The 17,338-nt window shown below is 39.4% G+C and overlaps 1 protein-coding gene across 1 annotated transcript in view; it reads left to right on the forward strand.

Moving 5' to 3' along the window:
- Nucleotides 1–17,338, forward strand: part of KCNH8 (potassium voltage-gated channel subfamily H member 8) — a 447,419-nt gene that overhangs the window by 364,133 nt on the left and 65,948 nt on the right. The window contains exons 9-11 of the mRNA XM_003415733.3: nucleotides 293–492; nucleotides 1,712–1,961; nucleotides 16,799–17,013. Coding sequence (XP_003415781.2) covers nucleotides 293–492; nucleotides 1,712–1,961; nucleotides 16,799–17,013 — 665 coding nt within the window. The remainder of the gene's footprint in view (nucleotides 1–292; nucleotides 493–1,711; nucleotides 1,962–16,798; nucleotides 17,014–17,338) is intronic.

Genomic DNA, 17,338 nt, shown 5'->3' on the forward strand with positions numbered 1-17,338 from the left:
AAACCAAAATGGCAGCCCAGAAATCAAGCATGGCTCAAAGAGGCCTATTTGGCATATTACTGAGTGTTTCTTTTTACTCTGATCCAGCCATTTTGAATCAAAATGGCTGCAACAGGACACATTCTGTTGACAAAATGGCTGCACCAAAATGCCACACCAAAATAGCTGTACCAGCCTGGCCACAGAAGTATGCTCTGCTCTGATCCAGAATATATAGACTGTAAATTTAGAATAAGGAGTGGGGTCCTCTATCATATTCCTTCCCCATTATGTGTTGTGTTGCTCTCTCTAGCCTTGATGCATGCCTTGGTGTTTGGAAACGTGACGGCAATCATACAGAGGATGTACTCTAGATGGTCCCTTTATCACACAAGAACCACGGACCTGAAGGACTTCATACGTGTCCATCACCTGCCCCAGCAGCTCAAGCAGAGGATGCTTGAATATTTCCAAACCACCTGGTCAGTCAACAATGGAATAGATTCAAATGAGGTAATGTGCATTTTTCATGTTGACATTTTCAGGCAGAGAACACATATTCTAAGGTAAAGACAAGGTGCTTTAATGCAGGTCTCGGAAGTGAAGAGTACACATGCTAATTTATTTGCCTCTTTGTTTTTTAATCTGTTGAGAAATTCAGTCTGATTTTTTCATCTGTTTTGGCTCATGTTTTCACAGTGCCACTTCGGATTGACCAATGTTTTACATTTATTTGCTACTTTGATCAGTCAGGTAGTCTTAACTTTAATTTTAGTTGAATTATTTGAAGGAACTAGTTCTTATGAGAGTTGACTGGCCTACTCTTGGAATATTAGAATAAGCAAGCCAATGTTTACCTTTAAAACCAATAAAGTTAAAATAAAAATTATGTTTTCCAACAGAGGTGTTATCTGTGGACTTGAAGAAATGTCCCAAGCCACCACTGCAAAAAAAGATAGCATATAAGTCAAGCAACCATTCCGCCAAGCAGACCAGTAACCAACAATTATAAAAGTGAATATTTGGTTTCTCCTTTCTTCATATAATCATGACTCTAGAGGAAACACTAAAAATAAATAAACCAAACCCATTGCCATTGAGTCAATTCTGACTCGCGGTGACCCTATAGGTCAGAGTAAAACTGCCCCATAGGGTTTCCGTAGGGTCTCCAAGGAGAGGCTGGTGGATTCAAACTTCTGACCCTTAGGTTAGCAGCCAAGTTCTTAACTACTGCCGTCAGGGCTCCAGAGGAAACTCTAAACCAAATGAAACCAAACATGTTGCCATCCAGTCGATTCCAACTCATAGCGACCCTGTAGGACAGAGTAGAACTGCCCCATAGGGTTTCCAAAGAGCAGCTGGTGGATTTCAATTGCAGACCTTTTGGTTACCAGCCATAGCCCTTAACCACTGTGTTACCAGGGGCCCAAATTCTGTATCTCCCATCCAGAGTAGGAGTCTGTGAGAACCAAGTCACAATGAGTTGTATATGTTGATTCAAGAGTATTTTATTAATTTATTCTATTTCTTCAGGCTTATTATCAGCAGATTGTTCAGTAGCACATAGTCACAGTAACTGAAAAAAACCTCTCCAAGATAATACCTACGTGTATTTCCTCCTCTGTACTTTGGTTGGCCAAACAGTAGGAAGAGCATCCCTCGTGTCTTACAAAGTAAATGAATTAGGATACGCTTATCCCAGCTTGATTTGCTCCTTCATCTTGTTTGACAGCTTTTGAAAGACTTCCCAGATGAGCTGCGTTCTGACATCACCATGTACTTGAACAAGGAAATCCTGCAGTTGTCCCTCTTTGAGTGTGCCAGCCGGGGCTGCCTCAGGTCTCTGTCTCTACACATCAAAACTTCTTTCTGTGCTCCGGGGGAGTATCTGCTGCGTCAAGGAGATGCTTTGCAAGCCATCTACTTTGTATGCTCTGGCTCCATGGAAGTTCTTAAAGACAGCATGGTACTGGCTATTCTTGGTAGGTCTAAGTTGAAAAGTGTCTCTGAAATTTCATTCTGGAGCATAAGTTAAGGAGAGAAAATAGAAAAAAAGACTGCTACTGAGAGTGGGAAAATTACAGATAAATGTGTGGATTTGAGATTATTCTTAATTCAGGTTTATAATTCCACAACTATTTGGCACAATAGGTAATTAATTCATCAACTATTTATTATTAATAAGTGTTATTATGATCATCATTATGTCTTTATTGAGTATACACTGTGCCATTATATCCAACATATCATTTGATTCTTTGTAAAAAACTCAGTAGTGTAAATATTACCCCCATTTTACAGATGAACAAATAGCACCTTAGTTAACTTTCCCCAAATCTCATAGACAGCAAATGAACCCAGTTCTTACTGATTCCCAGGCCCAGGTTACCAATCACAATGTATACTGCCTCATCACGAGATATCTCGTCAGTTTTAAAAGGCTGTGTCTGTATTTTTATGAAGCATCAATTTAGAGAAGTACATGAAGATTAAGTGTTATCTGTGCTAGAAATGGAGGAAAATGACTGCTTCTCATGATAACCTCTCATTAACCTAATACTATCAAGGTGAATATGAGCTCTTTTTACTTCCTCAAAACTCGTAAGACAATTTCTAAAGATTGTGTTCCACAAAGTTGAATCCAAATATTAAATCGTAATTGGTATTCATTGGAATATAAAGGACAGATGGCACTGAGCGTTAATATCAAAAAAATCCTAACCACAGTTTTATGTATGACTCTCTTAAAAACCACTTTCATTCATTTATCCATTCAATTATCCAACTGATGCTTAGTGAGGTCCCACTAGTAATTCAGGTAGAGTTCTAAACAGTGGGAACACAGCAGAAAAGAAAATGGCCCTAAGTCCTGCCCTCATGGAGATTAAACTCAAGTGAGGAAGAAGATTAGGGCTTGAACCAGGTAATAGCAGTGATGGTGAGAGGCAGGTGAATTCAAGACTTGTTTTAAAGGTAGATTCAACACAATTTGCTGCAGTAAATTATACTCGAATGTTTAGAATTTGTCTTAATTATAAGGGGCTAACACAGCAGCTTTTGTTCATTTTAATTATCACATATAAAACCAAAGAAATCAAACCCTTTGCCGTTGAGTCGATTCCAACTCATAGCAACCCTATGGGACAGAGCAGAACTGCCCCATAGGGTTTCCAAGGAGCGACTGGTGGATTCCAACTGCTGGCCTTTTTGTTAGCAGCCAAACTCTTAATCACTACACCACCAGGGTTTCTAAAGGAAGATAAGGGACGTATTTTCTGTTTATCCAAACTAACAGCTAGACTAGGTCTTTGGTCTCTGCATCCAGTGTTCTTCCACAGGGAAATAGTACCTGTATTCTGTTGAATCGTTGTATACCTGCTATCACTGAGTTCTAGCTAGTGAGCTTCAAGACAGATTACTTTCTGGAAGAGACAAGAGAACAAATATTTATTAAATCCCTAGTATGAGCCAGGTATTTTTATCCATTGATCTAATTTAAAGATTGCAATCCAATTACACTGGTAAGATTATCCCCATTGATAGCTGAAGAGAAGAATGGTAGTGAGTGGCAAAAGACCCATGTATACTTTTTTGTTTCATGTTGCTTTCAGCTACCACTTACCACTTATCAGATGAAAGGCAGGGGTTACCTTTCCGAGTTTTGGCTCAATCCTTGACTCATCTTTTTATTTTTATTTATTTTTTAATTTTTATTGTGCTTTAAGTGAATTGAAATTGTCAGTCTCTCATACAAAAATTTGTGTATATCTTGTTATGTACTCCTAGTTGCTCTCCCCCTAATGAGACAGCACACTCCTTCTCTCTACCCTGTTTTCCCTGTGTCCATTCAACCAGCTTCTGTCCCCCTCTGCCCTCTCATCTCCCCTCCAGACAGGAGCTGCCCGCATAGTCTCATGTATCCACTTCAGCCAAGAAGCTCACTCCTCATCAGTATCATTTTCTATCCCATAGTCCAGATCAATCCCTGTCGGAAGAGATGGATTTGGGAATGGTTCCAGTCTTGGGCTAACAAAAAGAAGATTTGGGGAGCATGACATCTGGGGTCTTTTTAGTCTCAGTCAGACCATTAAGCCTGGTCTTTTTACAAGAATTTGGGGTCTGCATCCCATTGCTCTCCTGCTTCCTCAAGGGTTCTCTGCTGTGCTCCCTGTCAGGGCAGTCATCAGTTGTAGCCGGGTACCATCTAGTTCTTCTGGTCTCAGGATGATGTAGTCTCTGGTTCATGTGGCCCTTTCTATCTCTTGAGCTCGTAATTACCTTGTGTGCTTGGTGTTCTTCATTCTCCTTTGATCCAGGTGGGTTGAGACCAATTGATGCATCTTAGAAGGCTGCTTGCTAGCATTTAAGACCCCAGACACCACTCACCAAATTGGGATGCAGAATGTTTTCTTAATAGATTTTATTATGCCAGTTGACCTAGATGTCCCTTGAAACCATGGTCCGCAGTCCCTGCCCCTGCTACTCTGGCCTTCGAAGCATACAGTTTATTCAGGAAACTTCTTTGTTTTTGGAATAGTCCAGTTGTGCTGACCTCTCCTGTGTTATGTGTTCTTTTTCCTTTCACCTAAAATAGTTCTTGCCTACTATCTAATTAGTGAATATCCTTCTCCCTCCCTTCCTCCCCACACTCGTCACCATCAAAGAATATTTTCTTCTGTGTTTAAACTATTTCTTGAGTTCTTATAATAGTGGTCTCATATAATATTTGTCCTTTTGCAACTGACTAATTTCACTCAGCATAATGCCTTCCAGATTCCTCCATGTTATGAAATGTTTCACAGATTCATCACTGTTCTTTATCGATGAATAGAAAAAAAAAGTTAGTATTCCATTATTTGAAGATACCATAATTTATCCATTCACCCATTGATGGGCACCTTGGTTGCTTCTATCTTTTTGCTGTTGTAAAAAGTGCTGCAATGCACATGGGTATGCCTGTATCTGTTTGTGTAAAGGCTCTTATTTTTCTAGGATATATTCCAAGGAGTGGGATTGCCTAATTGATTTCCAAAGTGGTTGTACCATTTTACATTCCCACCAGCAGTATATAAGTGTTCCAGTCACTCCACAACCTCTCCAACATTTATTATTTTCTGTTTTTTGAATTAATGCCAGCCTTGTTGGAGTGAGATGGAATCTCATTGTAGTTTTGATTTGCATTTCTCTAATGGCTAATGATCGTGAGCATTTCCTCATATATCTGTTAGCTACCTGAATGTCTTCTTTAGTGAAATGCCTGTTCATATCCTTTGGTCATTTTTGAATTGGGTTATTTGTCTTTTTGTTGTTGAGTTTTTTTGCAGTATCATGTAGATTTTAGAGATCAGGTGCTGATCAGAAATGTCATAGCTAAAAACTTTTTCCCAGTCTGTAGGTAATCTTTTTACTCTTTTGGTGAAGTCTTTGGGTGAGCATAGGTGTTTGATTTTTAGGAGCTCAAAGTTAATCTAGTTTTTCTTCTGGTGTTTGTGCATTGTTAGTAATATTTTGTATACTGTTTATGCTATGTGTTAGGGCTCCTAGCATTGTCTCTATTTTTTCTTCCATGATCTTTATCATTTTAGACTATGTTTAGGTCTTTGATCCATTTTGAGTTTGTTTTTGTGCATGGAGTGAGGTATGGGTCTTGTTTCATTTTTTTGAAGATGTATACCCAGTTATGCCAGCACCGTTTGTTAAAGAGACTATCTTTTCCCCACTTAACTGACTCTGGGCTGTTGCCAAATATCAGCTGCTCGTATGTGGATGGATTATGTCTGGATTCTCAATTCTGTTCCATTGGTCTGTGTGTCTGTTGTTGTACCAGTACAAGGCTGTTTTGACTACTGTGGTGGTATAATATGTTCTAAAATCAGGTAGTGTGAGGCCTCCCATTTTTTCTGCTTTTTCCATAATGCTTTACTTATCCGGGGCCAGTTTCCCTTCCGTATGAAGTTGGTGATTAGTTTCTCCATCTTATTAGAAAATGTCATTGGAATTTGGATTGGAATTGCATTGTATCTGTAGATCACTTTCTGTAGAATAGACATTTTTACAATGTTGAATCTTCCTATCCACAAGCAGGGTATGCTTTTCCAATTTTATAGGTCTCTTGTGGTTTCTTGCAGAAGGGTCTAGTAGTTTTCTTTTTATAGGTCTTTTACATCTCTGGTTTGATTTATTCCTAAGTGTTTTATCTTCATGGAGGCTACTGTAAAAGGTATTGATTTGGTGATTTCCTCTTCGACGTTGTCTTTGTTGGTGTAGAGGAATCCAACTGATTTTTGTGTGTTTATCTTGTATCCTGATACTCTACTGAACCCTTCTATTAGTTTCAGTAGTTTTCCTGAGGATTCTTTAGGGTTTTCTGTGTATAAGATCATATCATCTGCAAATGGAGACACTTTTACTTCTTCCTTACCAATCTTGATGCCTTTTATTTCTTTATGTAGTCTACTTGCTCTGGCTAGGACCTCCAGCACAATGTTGAATAAGAGTGGTATTAAAGGGCGTCCTTGTCTGGTTCCCATTATCAAGGGGAATACTTTCAGACTCTCTGCATTTAGGATGATGTTGGCTGTTGGCTTTGTATAAATGCCCTTTATTATGTTTAGGAATTTTCCTTCTATTCCCATTGTGCTGAGAGTTTTTATCATGACTGGGTGTTGGACTTTGTCAAATGCCTTTTCTGCATCAATTGGTAAGATCATGTGGTTTTTGTCTTTTGTTTTATTTGTATAATGGATTACATTGATTGTTTTTCAAATGTTGAACCATCCGTGCATCCTGGTAAGAATGCTGCTTGGTCATGGTGAATCATTTTTTTTATATGTTGTTGAATTCTGTTGGCTAGAATTTTGTTGAGGATTTTTGCATCTAAGTTTGTGAGGGATATAGGTCTGTAATTTTCTTTTTGTGTGTGTGGTCTTTACCTGGTTTTGGTATCAGGGATATGCTGGTTTCATAGAATGAGTATGGGAGTATTCCATCCTTCTCTATGCTCTGAAATAGCTTTATTAGTAGTGGTGTTAACTCTTCTCTGAACATTTGGTAGAACTCTGCAGTGAAGCCGTCAGGGCCAGGGCTTTTATTATTGAGAGTTTTTTTAATTACCTTTTCAATCTCTTCTTTGGTTATGGGTTTATTTAGTTGTTCTACCTCTGTTAGTGCTTGTGTTTGTTTAGGTAGGTAGTGTGTTTCTAGAAATTCATCCATTTCTTCTAGGTTTTCAAATTTGTTAGAGTACAATTTTTCATAGAAATCTGATAGGATTCTTTTAATTTCAGTTGAGTCTGTTGAGATATCTCCTATCTCATTTCTTATTTGGGTTATTTGCTTCCTTTCCTGTTTTTCTCTTGTCAGTTTGGCCAACGGTTTATCAGTTTTGTTAATTATTTCAAAGAACCAGCTTTTGGTCTTGCTAACTCTTTCAATTGTTTTTCTCTTCTCTATTTCTCCTAATTCTGTTCTAATTGTTATTATTTGCTTTCTTCTGGTGCCTGAGGGTTTCTTTTGTTAATCTTTCTCTATTTGTTCAAGTTGTAGTGATAATTATTTGATTTTGGCCCTTTCTTCTTTTTGTATGTGTGCATTTATTGATATAAATTGACCTCTGAGCACTGCTTTCGCTGTGTCCCAAAGGTTCTGATAGGAAATGTTTTCCTTCTCATTGGATTCTATGAATTTCCTTATTCAATCCTTAATTTCTTCTGTAACCCTGTCTTTTTCAAGCGGGGTGTTGTTCAATTTCCAAGTGTTCAATTTCTTTTCCCTGCTTTTTCTTTTATTGATTTCTGCTCTTATGGCTTTATGGTCAGAGAAGATGCTTTGTAATATTTCGATCTTTTAGATTCTGTTAAGGTTTGCCTTCTGACCTAATATGTGACCTATTCTAGAGAATGTTTCATGTGCTTTGGAAAAGAAAGTATACTTGGATGCTGTTGGGGGGACCGTTCTGTATTTGTCTATGAGGTCAAGTTGGTTGATCGTGGCATTTAGATCTTCTGTGTCTTTATTGAGCTTCTTTCTGGATGATCTGTCCTTCACCGAAATTGGTGTGTTGCAGTCTCCTACTGTTATTGTGGAGCTCTCTATCTCACTTTTTAGTGCTGTTAGAGTTTGTTTTAGGTATGTTGAAGCCCTGTCATTGGGTGCATAAGTATTTAATATGGTTATATCCTCCTGGTATATTGTCCCTTTAAGCGTTATATAGTGTCCTTCCTTAAATTTTGTGGTGGATTTAACTTTAAAGTCTGTTTTGTCAGAAATTAATATTGCTACTCCTGTGCTTTTTTGATTGTTTGCTTGATATATTTTTTTCCATCCTTTGAGTTTTAGTTTGCTTGTGTCTTTAAGTCTAAGGTATGTCTCTTGTAGGCCGCATATAGATAGATCGTGTTTTTTTTTTTCATCCATTCTGCCACTCTCTGTCTCTTTAACAGTCCAGTTAGTTCATTTACATTCGTCGTAATTATGGATAGGTGTAAGTTTAGTGTTGTCATTTTGATGACTTTTTTTGTGTGTGTTGTTGACAGTTTCTTTTTCCCACTTAATTTTTTGGGCTGAGTAGTTTTTTGTCATGTATTGTCTTTCCTCTTATTCATTGTCATTGATTTTTTTTTTTTTTTTGCTGAGTTTTTATGTTTTTCTTGTATTTTATTTTGATGTGTAAGATTTTTAGCCTCCTTTGTGCTTACCTTAATATTTACCCTTATTTTTCTAAGTTTAAACCAAACTTTTATTTCTTTATGTCATCTTGACTTCCTCTCCATATGAAAGATCGGTGACTACATTTTTTAGTCCCTCTTTATTGTTTTAATGTTGTTGTCTTTTACATAATGACATTGCTGTTTCCCTGTTTGAGTATTTTTTTACCTTGATTTGTTTTTGTGATTTCCCTATCTGGGTTGATATCTGGTTGCTCTGTCCTGTGTTCTAGTCTTGGGTTGGTATCTGATATTATTGATTTTCTAACCAGAGAACTCCCTTTAGTATTTCTTATAGTTTTGGTTTGGTTTTTACTAATTCTCTCAACTTCTGTTTGTCTGGAAATGTCCTAATTTCACCTTCATATTTGAGAGACAGTTTTGCTGAATATATGATTCTTGGCTGGCAATTTTTTTGCTTCAACCCTTTATATAAGTCATCCTGTTGCCTTCTTGCCTACATGGTTTCTGCCAAGTAGTCCAAGCTTATTCTTATTGACTCCCCTTTGTAGGTGACTTTCGTTTATCCCTAGCTGCTTTTAAAATTCTCTTTATCTTTGGTTTTGGCAAGTTTGATTATAATATTTCTTGGTGACTTTCTTTTGAGATCTTCCGTATGTGGCATTTGAATAGCATCTTGGATAGGTATCTTCTCATCTTTCACGATATCAGGGAAGTTTTCTGCCAAAAAATCTTCAACAATTCTCTCTGTAGAGTCTGTTATCCCTCCCTGTTCTGGTACTCCAATCACTTATAGGTTATTTCTCTTGGTAGAGCCCCATATGTTTCTTAGGGTTTCTTCATTTTTCTTAATTCTTTTATCGATTTTTCTTAGAATATATTGGTGCCAAGTGTTTTATCTTCATTCTCACTAATTCTGCCTTCCATCTCCTCAGTTCTGCTCCTCTGACTTTCTATTGAGTTGTCTAATTCTGTAATTTTATTGCTAATCTTCTGAATTTCTGATTGCTGTCTCTCTATGGATTCTTGCAGCCTATTAAATTTTTCGTTACGTTCTTAAATAACCTTTTTAATTTCTTCAACCACATTATTCATGTTTTCCTTGGCTTGTTCTGCATTTTGTCTGATCTCCTTCCTGATCTCTTGAAGAGCTCTGTATATTAATCTTTTGCATTCTACCTCTGGCAATTCCAGGAGAACACCTTCATCTGGAAGATTCCTTGATACTTTGTTTTGAGAGTTTGTTGAAGCAATCATGGTCTGCTTCTTTATGTGATTTGATATTGACTGTTGTCTCTGAGCCATCTATAAGTTATTGTATTAATTTATTTTATCTGTGCTTGCTGTACCCTAGCTTCTTGCTATGTTTTGTTTTGATATGCCTGAATAGGCTGCTTGATTGAGCTTACTTGATTATTTTCACCTTTGAAGCTCTAACATCCTATCACCAGATGGCTAGAGCTGTTATCAGGTATATGAGCCAAGGAGTCCCTTTACTTTTCTTGTATGTATTCAGCTCAAGTGTCCAGGTTGTTGGTTATTAAGTGTGTGGTACAAGCTCTGTTCTACAGTCTTAAAGCAGCAGGAGTAATTGGTGTAGGCACAGGTATCTGGTTGCAGCAGTGAGTCATGCTCCGAACAAGGCAGGGGGCTGACAGCCGTCTCCCATGTGTCTGTGAGGAAAGCATGTCCCTGTTCTCTAGAGCACACAGGTGGGTGGTTCTGAAGCTGGAAAATGGGCACCCAGTGCTTTTGGTTATTAGGTCTAGGAAGCACCACTTATCCTTGGACCCCTGTTGCGGGTGGCTAGGTGACATGGGTGGAGCCACCAGTCATCAGGCCCCTAATGTGGGTAGCTGAGGACCTTGTTTAATAGGCAAAGCAGTGTTGGACATCAAAACCTGGCTCTTCAAACACACAGCTGTAACAGTTGAAGTCAGATCTCGAGCATATACATCTTGTAGCCTGCCAGCAATGGCCTAATCTCATGAAATGGGGTCACACAGGTCAATGCAGGGGTGAAAGGTATTCAAAGTCTGTGGACCATTTGTGCCTGGAAAGGAGCTGCTTCTGTCCTGAGCTCCCTAGCTTAGTGGAGCTGGCAGATTATCTTTTCCTCCACAATTGTTAATTGATTCCTTCTCCAAGGCTGGGAGAATGGCTCAGGGTGTATAGCAGGACCTATCTCAGGCCCAGGGAAATCAACAGCCACTGAAGGCGGCTTGGGGACTGGAGGTGCGGTAAAATAAACCCAAGTACTTAGATTTGCCTAGAGGACTGTTCTTCTCTGGTTCCACAGGTGTGAGTAGACTGTGTGGCTCACTTTCTCTCCCTGAGGAAACAGCATCCCAAACACTACTGCTGTCCCTGCTTCATTCGCTCTAGGGGATCATGCCTGAGGGGCACTGGTTCCTGCCAACTCAGGTCCAGCAACTCCTTGCTGCTTCTGAACCATTTCTTCCTCCTGCTGCTGCTCACTCCAATTTCATAACTTTGCCTTTGATGTTCAGGGCTCTTAGCTTGTCATGAGTATAATCATTCACTAGTTTTTTCAGGTCTTTGTTGTAAGAGGGATCCCTGGAATCATCTGACTGCTTTGCCATCTTTGCCCCGCCCTGTCTGTTGGTGTCTTTTTATTAAGGGAAGCAGAATTTACTCTTTCTCTCTGCTTCTCAACTTTGTGAAGTTAGAGGCCAATTGTTCTACCATTTTGTGATTCTAAATTTGTTATGAAATTATTTATAAATTTGCTTTAAAAACAGAAAATATTTTTCTATGGGTTTCCTTGGTATGACTGTAAGTTTTATAGCCAGCCTGTTGACACAGTCTGCTTTCAAAAGGGCACCTAGCCATTTTACCAGAATATTATAGTTTAATACACATATACGCAAAATCAGTGCATCTTTGTAAACAGATATAATGTGGAGCTTTTTGCATAATAGTGGGGTGTTATACATTTTTTTTTTTTTTTTTTTTTTAGCTAGCAGCAATTCTAGGAATGAAATATGAAGGCATCATCCATAACGTTGTTGTTGTTGGTAGGTGCCGTTGAGTTGTTTCCAAGCCACTGACACTATGGACAACATAACAAAACACTGCCTGGTCCTGCACCATCCTCACAATTGTTCCTATGCTTGAGCCCATTGTTGCAGCCACTGTGTCAGTCCATCTCAAGGCTGTGGTCCATGACATTAGAGCACAATAAACCCCTTGCCATCAAGCCAATTCCAATCCATAGCAACCCTATAGAGCACAATGGATTTAAATATATTGGCTTTTATGTAATTGCCATCTTTTTAATACATAATTCCATTGGATTTTCTGATTATTTTTTAAAAATCTACTTATAGGTGAAAGACTTAATCCATTGTGCTTTGCTACTGGCCCCAAATTCCTCCCTACATTGTGATTTCCATGATTAACATTTCACATATTTGTTTCTACTTGTGTATATCTAAAGCAATTTGAGTGCAAATTGTCACGTGACCATTCTGATCACTCCTATATGCTGTTAGGACTAAACCCAAACAAAGATAATCAGTTATTAATTTTTGCTCTTCGTGATTAACATTCTTTATGTTGAGATTGAGTATTTTGCTTTCCTATGGCAATACTGCCTTATAGGACTGATTCAAATCAGAACTGACTTTGATATAGGCTTATGGACATGGTTTGGTCTGTAGATATTTAATACGTGCACTTCCTGCCATTGAAATGAATTAACATATAATGTTTTGTAGGGAAGAAGCACCACCAAATAGCAGTCAGGTCATAAACTTATTCAAGCCACTCCACTATCTGTTGAGTGTATGAAGACATTTCATAATCTGATGCCTGGAGAGATAGTTGTCCTAGGAGAAAGAATTTGTTACAAGGACAGAATTTGTGTGCCTTTTACACCTTCATTTCATGTTGAAGTCATTGTGTTTTACCCACCATTTCATCATGGCTGTTTTAAAAGAAAACAAAGCACTGATAAATGTACTCTTCACAGATGGCATTAGTCTGCCTGATTATAATTAAACATAAGTTATAGCTGTAACCCACATGGTTTACAGATGCATCCCATCAACTTTACTCCCCCCCCATAAAAACTAATTAGCTAACATCAATAATAAAATTCTGAAAAATGCAAACTGCAAGAGACCATAGAAATCTTTCTCCTCTTAGACATAAGGATATTAAAATCCGGAGTTGTTAAGAAGCTTAGGTTCCTAAATCTAGAAATCCACAAGATGTTGAGGGTGAGAAGCATTTTGTTATCCCCCAGTGCCTGCTGGCCAGGACTTGACACAGGGTCTGGCACACATAATCAGTGCTCCATAAATACTCAATGAATGAACAAAAAAGACCAACTCTTTCTAGGGCACCAGTTTGGGCAAGATTTTGATGCCACTTTCATAGTGTCATTGAGGCTAAAATGGCTGTATGTCCTGTCTGTGTGCATTGCACACACAGGCAGGCTGTGCCTCAAACTTCCAGGAAGCCATAAGACTGCTAGGAATGAGGCTTGTTCGCCCCCTGGCATCAACAGTTCCATGGGCACTATGTTCATCTGTGATCGAGTCAGACATATGAGACACTTAAACAGTGTTGGCAAAGTAAAGCCATTATTGTTATTTATAGAAAATAAACAATAGCAACAGATTCTCAAAGGGGAAATGCTTACCCTTCTCCAGATTACCCATGTCCACTCTTGTGTCAGAGGTCCTGGCGGCACAATGGTTAAGTGTTTGGCTGCTAAGCAAAAGGTCAGCAGTTCGAATCCACCAACTGCTCCTTGGAAACCCTATGGGGAAGTTTTTCTCTGTCCTGTAATGTCGCTGTGAGTTGGAATCGACTCAACAGCAATGGGTTTCGTTTTGGTTTATTCTTGTGTCACTGGGCAGGCCTGGTCAAGTCACATGTCAGATGCTGTTTTCACATCACTGCTGCCTTTGGCTGCCACCACACTGCTTGGGGGGCCTGCACAGCTCCTAAGGCTTCTTCTCTGCTGCTGGGCCCCACTGGGCTTTGCCTCAACAGCGGGAACACCCCTGCCCAGGATCTCCTGAGGCTCTGCTCCTAAGCCTCTGCCATTGGCTCCAGCCACACTACCTGGGTCGGTGGGGCTCTCGCCGCCATGCTACCCAAGCCTGTGCTGCCCAGGGGGAGGAAGTGAGCAACCTTTGCATGCGGCACACTCAGGCCTCTCTTGCCCTGCATGAGCAAGTGTTACAGCTCTTTTAGCTCTACTAGCAAGCCTCCTACCCAGAGGCATCCAGCTCTGCCCTGCTGGAAAAAGACCCCTACACATGATCCTCCAAGGCAACATCACACAGGCCACACTCAGGCCTCTGCCCTGCGTGGCCAAGTGTTACAGCTCTTTTAGCTTCAACCAGCAACCCTCCTGCCTGAAGAAACTCAGCTCTCGCTCCATGGGCCGGCAAGCCCACCACCACTGTCTCTCGCCGTCTCACACTGTCCTCAGTATTACATTTCTTTTTTGTGAGCCGAGGAGGTTCTCACCCCACCAGCCCCAGATCCTTTGTCCAAATGATGCACTCTGCTCCCTCTGTGCAGTCGGCCTTTATATACAATTTCAAGGCATGGCCCTCCCAGCAGGACCATGAACTGACCAATCCCCGTGGCATACCACAATTCACTCAATTTGCGTAGTCCCAGGTAATCATTTTGTGGGAGTTATAGGACTGTGGCTAGAAAGGCCATACTGTGGCAACCCTAAGTATGAAAGAATGATGCCCCTAAGGTTTTTCCAAACACCAATTCCTTAACATAGTAAATGCTCATTTTACAAGATACTGCATTACAGTAAATTTTCAGCAAATATGCAAAATATGAAAAAGTGCTTCATTCAAGGCATTCTGGCTGTATTCATACCTCTCATCAATACCCAGCTTTGAGTTTTTCATCAGCAATTTAGATTTATAACAAAATATACAAGAAACAAAATTTTCAAGTCTAGAAGTATTAGTGACAGCAAAAAAACAAATTTGAACTCTTCTGTACAGTGTGGCCATTTATCATCACAGCACTGGGCATGTTTCATTCTGTTGTACATAGGGTCCTTACGAGTCAGAACCAAGTCAACGGCACCTAACAATAACACCAGTGTCTATAAACATAGATTTTAGTCTGTTTTTTCTTCTGCCAAAATAACTCAATTTCAAGGTTTAAATCCAACATGAATTTGAAAGTAATAAAGCCTTGGGGCAGTTTTACTCTGTCCTATAGAGTCGCTATGAGTCAGTTGAAAGTAATACCTGGATGCAATTCAATACTTTATAAAACCCCCAGTTTTTTGATCTGCCATAAATATTTGTGAATATCTCATACATTCATGGTTAATTTGGCATGTTTCTTTTTGCTGTCAAATTCAGTAGAATAGACTACTAGTGAAGCCTGCTACACACATTTCTGTGCCTTCAGAAGCCCTGGGCACGATAAAGAGTAAAAATTTCGAAGTTAAAAATGTATTTGGATCAGCAGATGATTGTTCTCTAGCGTTCCGAAGATATGGTTTGCTTGAAGGAGGTTTTTTGTTGATCATTCGTTGATTCTCTATGAGTTACAGCAAAATGGCCAATAAATTAAAAATTAAATCCCAAGCATGGCAGTATTTGAGGACAAAGCAAAGACCCAGAAAATCCTGAGTTGTAGTCCTGAAACTGATGTCAGTGCCCTCTGTGAACTTGGTCATATTACTCTAGCTTTCAATCTGAGTTTCTCTGGGTACTGAGTGGATTTTCATTCATATTTCTTAGATGGGTATCGGGAAAGTTAATGGCTGTGTCTAAAATAAATCTGAAGCTGAAATCAGCTTTTTGCTAGCGCTCACGGTTAGATTCACCTTCCTACTATCTTATCCTGATTCAAACACATTTAAAGACTTCAAAGATTTAAGTATACTTTCCAATTATTTGGAAACCCTGGTGGCACAGTGGTTAAGTGCTACGGCTATTAACCAAAAGGTCAGCAGTTCGAATCCGCCATGCGTTCCTTGGAAACTCTATAGGGCAGTTCTACTCTGTCCTCTAGGGTCGCTATGAGTCGGAATCGACTCAGTGGCAGTGGGTTTGGTGTTTTGGTTTTCCAATTATTATCTAGTCAGCAAACTCAAGGAAGCAAACTAGTTCCTAGACAAGTAAGTTACAACCTAAGTACGGTAGGCAGAAGTATGGCAGACAGACAAATCACCCTCTGATTTTGTTGGGTGTGGGACGGGGCCCAGATAACTCAGATAAAGCAGTGGTAGATCTCTCCCTGAGGTGGCACAATTGAGAAGCTCATTGTTTTTCTCTATTCACTTTCTATTTTGATAGAGAAAAAGGCGGGTTTTACACAGCCACAGAGCATCAGAACCGTGAGCTGTGTTTTTTGTTTTATGCGGTAGATATCGGTATCCATGATGTCCAGTAGTTAACTTCTTCCTCTCAACCCTGGGAAGAGGAAATCACCCGCATCACCTTCCTGTCTTGTAGACTAATTCAGAGATAGATAAAGGAACATGGATATTTTAGAAAACTGAAGTTCAGGTTTATATTGTTGTCCAAAGAGCTAGAATGAAAATCATGAACACACATCTTGATGGTCTTACCTCAGAAACAGTCATTTTTATACTTAGAAAAATCTGATCCATTATTATTTCTCTTGAACGTTAAGGCAATTGTGACAAAAACGTTAAGTGGTTTGTCTAAAAGCCATTTACTGAATCCCATTAGGGACTGTCTGGAGCCCATTTGTGTACTACAGTTCTAACTCTTTAAGCCTCATAATCTTTCTCCCCTAGACCAGTGGTTCTCAACTGGGGGCAGTTTCACCCACCAGGAGACATTTGGCAAAATCTGGAGATATTATTGATTTTTGAAACTTGGGGGAATGGGTGGTGCTAATAGCGTTTAATGAGTAGAGACCAAAGATGCTGCCAAATATTCTACAGGGCACAGGACAGCCCCCCACAACAAAGCATTATTGAGCTCAAAATCTCAATACTGCTGAAATCGAGAAGCCCTGCCCTAGATAAAGTTCCTCTCTTTTCAGTGTAATCTCAGAGTAATGAAACCTGTAAGTCAAATGAAGTTACCAGTCCTAAACTTGCTTTTCTTTAAAGTAGCTTTTCCCTCCCCTCCCCTTTTTTCCCCCACTCTTTCTAGGAAAAGGAGATTTAATTGGAGCAAACCTATCAATTAAGGACCAAGTGATCAAGACCAATGCAGACGTGAAGGCTTTAACCTACTGTGATCTGCAGTGCATCATCCTCAAAGGACTCTTTGAAGTGCTAGACCTTTACCCAGAATATGCTCACAAATTCGTGGAAGACATTCAGCATGACCTCACATACAACCTTCGAGAAGGTCACGAGAGTGATGTAAGTCTCGCTTCCAATTAGTGCTGAGACCTAATCACACAGGGCCTGGAGATCATTTATAACAGCAGAGGCAGATGTCCTGACCTCACTTGAAAAAGTCTTTGAACATATAAGATAGGATTATTCAACCACTAGTTGAGCAATTAAATAATTAGCTAGAAGCCACACTTTGGGGTTTCTTATCAACGTTCCAGGAAAGTATTATTTATCTGGATAACTTAACTCAGTTTCTTTCTTTATTTTTATTTGCTTATATCTAGAATCAATTTTAGTGATATATATAACATTTAGCTAGAAATGTGTGATTGCTCGAGGATTTAAAGAT

This window comes from Loxodonta africana, chromosome 27 (genome assembly GCF_030014295.1).
Source record: "Loxodonta africana isolate mLoxAfr1 chromosome 27, mLoxAfr1.hap2, whole genome shotgun sequence".
Classification (NCBI taxonomy): Eukaryota; Metazoa; Chordata; class Mammalia; order Proboscidea; family Elephantidae; genus Loxodonta; species Loxodonta africana.